This window comes from Eimeria mitis, genomic scaffold (assembly GCF_000499745.2).
Source record: "Eimeria mitis Houghton genomic scaffold, Emh_scaff311, whole genome shotgun sequence".
In the NCBI taxonomy this organism is placed as follows: Eukaryota; Apicomplexa; class Conoidasida; order Eucoccidiorida; family Eimeriidae; genus Eimeria; species Eimeria mitis.
In genome coordinates this window covers 1,919-6,282 of record NW_024015208.1, presented here as the reverse complement: position 1 = coordinate 6,282, position 4,364 = coordinate 1,919, and the positions used below count along the sequence as shown (strand labels likewise).

Sequence of the window (4,364 nt, the reverse complement as noted above, 5' to 3'; positions counted from 1 at the left end):
GCTATAGGCATAGCACATAATATATATATGTATATATATATTGGGCAAAATTGCATACGAAGTCCCAAGCTGTGTTGGGGCTGTGAAATTCGCCTAACGGTGGGACAGGCGAGCACATGCATGCCCTCCTGTGCAAATGCCAGTTTTGCGAATACATATATTTAGAAAAGTTAGCCACCCAAAGAAGCTCATTCCATCCCTTCAACTTTGAAATGCATGCATAGCTGGCTTCCCTAAGGCCGGTGTTCTGTGTAGAGGCCTAACTCTACCTCACCCTCGCCGCTCACTTCAGATTCAAGTGAAAGAGGGGATCGAGAGCTTTAATCCCTCCCGCTTCAACCCAGTGACGCAGAAGTACGGGTTAACATTGGGAAGCTCTGAAATTAAATATATCTCTAGTAGGATAGTCTATTTTTGTTTGGTTTCCACCGCTGCTACGGAGCTGTCTCTCGATTCTCGGCTGCTACAGATGACTTGCTGTATGACGTGTTGCCAACCTCGCGGCAGTTGTCCAGTAATATACATGCATCCTTGAATTTGGGAAGAATTGTTTTTTGACGTGAAGTCTGATATTGCCACTACTAGGCAACTGTTTTCAACGAGATCCGCTTCGTTCAGGCTACACGCTGGAGACACGAGTGCAGAACTTAATTTGGGTCTGTTAACGCATTCAGCTGAGATCTCACGATTTTCATCTGTTGAGTGAAACACAACACCGTTAGGAGCGTGTAAATCGAGAGAATTGCAGGGCGCCCTAGAGCATGGACAGTCAAAACTAATTCCCTACCTCGTCGAAGTGGACAACAAGTGGAGCGCAACCCACCGGGCCAGGCTCGCAATGAAGCTTCACTCCCAAAGACATGATGGAATGCAGCATATGACGCCCAACGAATGGGGGTCCACTGTGCGGGTCCGTTCGTTCCACGTGGAATTCCCAGAAGACGAGGAGACACCAGTGACACACACGTTGTCTTTCCAGAGGGACTTCGTCCGAAGGGACGGGGGACTTAACCTTGAACACCGTTTTCGACGGTCTGGTGGATATGTTGAGTTCCTCATTAACGACAGGTTTCATGCAATACTTGCCCTTCGATGGCTGCCGCTTGTTGCCCTCGTCTTCATCACGGTGGTCATCTGCGCTGCAACTCTATCACGTTAGTAAATACATTCCTATCGCTTATTGGTTTTGTTCATCAGATCCACTTCCGAGGCAGAAGCATGTTTGCAAGATACCTCGTCGAAGCAGGGATGGAACCTGTGTTTCACGAAGATTTCGAAATTTACATCTGGCAGTGCGGGCAGATGTTATTGTGCAAAATGTGTGTTTTTTTCCGCGGTACTTTTTGCAGTGGCGTTACTTCTTGCCACTGGAGGGAATGCAGATAAGTGCCTCGGAAATTCGAATTCAAACTGGGATTACTTCTTCTTCGTCGTCGAGACCATGTTCGCAATCGGCTATGGAAGTCCCAGGTAGTTGAAATAGACCTTACGTGCATTGGACAGACAGTAGGGTACGCATAAGCGCAGCTGAGCCACCAGATAAGGGGAGTTATCAATTTTAGACTTAAATAACTGGACGTCCAGTATTGAGTTTGGTTGGTTCTTTCCCAGGTACCCTTCATGCCGTGTCTCCAGCTTCATGGTAACCCCAATCGTTGTCACGGGCGTGCTGCTGAATTCACTAATTTTGGGTCTTGTCTTCCAAAAGTTTTCATCCGCGGCAAGAAGGAAATGGGCCCTAGCATTCACGCAGAGACTGGTCGTCTCAAGTGGGTAAGAATGGGAGCACACAACGACGCGGTTGCTCAACGCTTCTCTTTGCGTCCACTTTTAGCAGTAGCAGTTTGTAGTTTTTATTATATAGCGCGCGGTCAAACGACCATTTGGTATCTACTGCACGTAAAGTATTACGTTTCACGAATTTCATTTTGTCTGCATGCCCTTCTTGCCAAGCAAGTCCAATTCAGTCCACCGGTCCTCGTCGCCCAGCAACACTTTCGTCGTGAACGAGGGCGCTTCTTCGCCATCAAGCCACCACCGTACAGCGTCGGGAAGCTCCATCCAATACCCATCCGGCTCACCCAGTGCTCCGTTGCAGGAGCCGCTGCTTGTTGGCATACCTGAAGAAGAGTGTAAGAATTCCCACAGAGAAGCTGCTGATTGCTCATTGCGGATAACAGCGCAACATGTAAGGCCTTCCTCCTCAATATCCGACCTAGATTTCTGCTGTGGTGGCTGCATACAGCGTCTTCTCCGAACGCAAGCGAAGGGCACACATCCCAGAGCAGCGTGGACAATGGTGTGCAGCAGTACCAACGAAACGCATCGAGTCATACGTACCTGGCTCGACCATCGAGTGATTCAGTGCTTATTAAAGGCAACGAAGACGGCTCTAAAAACGATTTGCCTGGTCAGTCGAACAGCAACAGGAGTTAGGTTCAATCGTTTTTACAGCTGTTTTTCCAGTGTGCATACCGTGCTTCACCTTTTTCTGGCGAGTGCGCCTGCAGAGTCAACGCAGGGTCTACGGATATCGTTTCGCATGTTGAACATTACGGAGACATCATTTTTCAATACGAAGCTCGCTCTATTTTTTTTGGTAATAATAATACTGACGACAGCATTCTTCGTGCCTTGTGAAGCTTGCACGCCGCTTCTCTTGCGTCGGTTCGATAGATCGCTGAAAGCGACCTCTGCTTGTGCTTCAACATGCTATTTTTAGGTGCACCGGCGAGGAGGGCTTTCAATTCGTCAGTTTTCCATGTTCCACACCGACACCCCACTGGAGTTCATGGCGCTACCAATTACTGTCACAGTGAGCGCAGTCCAGTGGGCGCTGTCTCGATGATATGCGGATGCATCTCCCAGTGCTCCGTGCATTCCGTAGTGACATTTCTGTCACATGTTGTGGCTTTAGCGTAGTGATATTGCCAACATACACCTCCGTGCACTGAGGCCCTGCAGACCGTATGCACTTCCTTACTGCAGGTCGACCAGCGTGACGTTGGAAGTCCCCTAAGAGATATTACGGAGGCGGATTTACGAAATCATGGAGAATGCTACGAGCTCCTCGCTCTTCTCTCCTTCACTGACAACAGGACATCCCGCACCGTCGAAGTCAGCCGAAGGTATGTTTCCCTCTCACCTGTCACCGGTTAAAGGCATGAAGGAGCAACTTTTGCGTCTCTCAACTAAATTTCTATTTCAACGAGGCTAGGACGAATTACACCCAACTGCACATTTGTTGCCACGTCCCATAATCGCTGGAAGAACATTCATACCGGGTACGAGCGCATTCATGTCGGCGTTTCAAGGGCATGTGCAGGCATTTTTGTCTGCATGTGCAACAGCTGGCGGCTCAATACTGCGGTTTGGGATGAGCATTTCGTTCCCATCGTGCGTCAGTCTGGACCAGGCTCTACTCGTAAGCTGCATTTATATCTTACTGTCGTTATGTTGCTGACGTGCACGCGCAACAAGTCAACGTAGTTTGCAGCTTCCGCATGTCCATTATCAGCGCATGACTTTCGCCACGGAACATATCTGCAAGCATTTTATTGCAAGGAGGGATATTCAGTTGTTTGTCGTTCGCGCTGGCAGTAATACTAGACACAGTGATCCATCGTCGGTGGAACAGCCGTTCCAGCGCTGCCGGCGGAACGCGTTCATATGCGGACGCTACAGAAGTATGTGGCTGTTATTCACACCAGCGTAAATATTACATATGATAACCTCAGTTCATTTGTGCTCGTTACCCGCAGGAGCATTCGAGATCGACGTTGACAACCTCAGCACCACTCGAGTACGCATCCAGCTCAGCTTCTAGCATTCGTTAGTATTCGTGGGGCGTGCTCCATGTTATTATGCCGTTAGCTTCGTCTGCTTCATTTCAATTTGCCCTTCTGCTCTGGGTTGGTGACGCAGGCCCCAGTTGCGGATTGATCAGCGTTATTATGGGATATGATGTGGGCGCTCAGGGGACACTGCCCTCCAGAGTAGTGCACGGAAGATTTATGTTCCTCTGTGCGAATCCCAGACACCCAAGTTACTAGGGTTGCCTCTTGAGCGTTTGGCATATGGACGGGAATTCCTGCAAGCGAATTTCGGTCCTCCTTAATCACTGTCGTCCTTGGTGGTGTAATATTGTGTTCTTGCGCAATTTCTTGCAGCTCTCAGCATAGCTGCCCTGATGTCAGCAATCTGCTGCCGGCTACGGGAGCACTGCGAACTGTTAGATGCTGGCCCATCGCCAATACAACAGGACGACTAACTACTGAAGTTCCCGCTGACGGTGCAGTGCAGCACTTTTTCTGGAGCGCATTGCCTGCCAACACACCTGAATCATTTAACGATGCAAGTGGTTA

At 49.2% G+C, this 4,364-nt stretch overlaps 1 protein-coding gene across 1 annotated transcript; it reads left to right on the top strand.

Annotated features, from left to right (window-relative positions):
• Positions 1 to 838: 838 nt before the first annotated feature.
• On the top strand, positions 839 to 3,942 carry EMH_0007450 (uncharacterized protein; the record flags this gene model as incomplete). The annotated part of the gene is made up of 11 exons (XM_038022533.1): positions 839 to 1,154; positions 1,350 to 1,470; positions 1,612 to 1,769; positions 1,968 to 2,132; positions 2,246 to 2,410; positions 2,511 to 2,599; positions 2,723 to 2,815; positions 2,989 to 3,128; positions 3,351 to 3,424; positions 3,762 to 3,802; positions 3,925 to 3,942. The coding sequence occupies 11 exons, from the start codon at positions 839 to 841 to the stop codon at positions 3,940 to 3,942; spliced, it is 1,380 nt and encodes a 459-aa protein (XP_037878387.1).
• Positions 3,943 to 4,364: the final 422 nt, after the last annotated feature.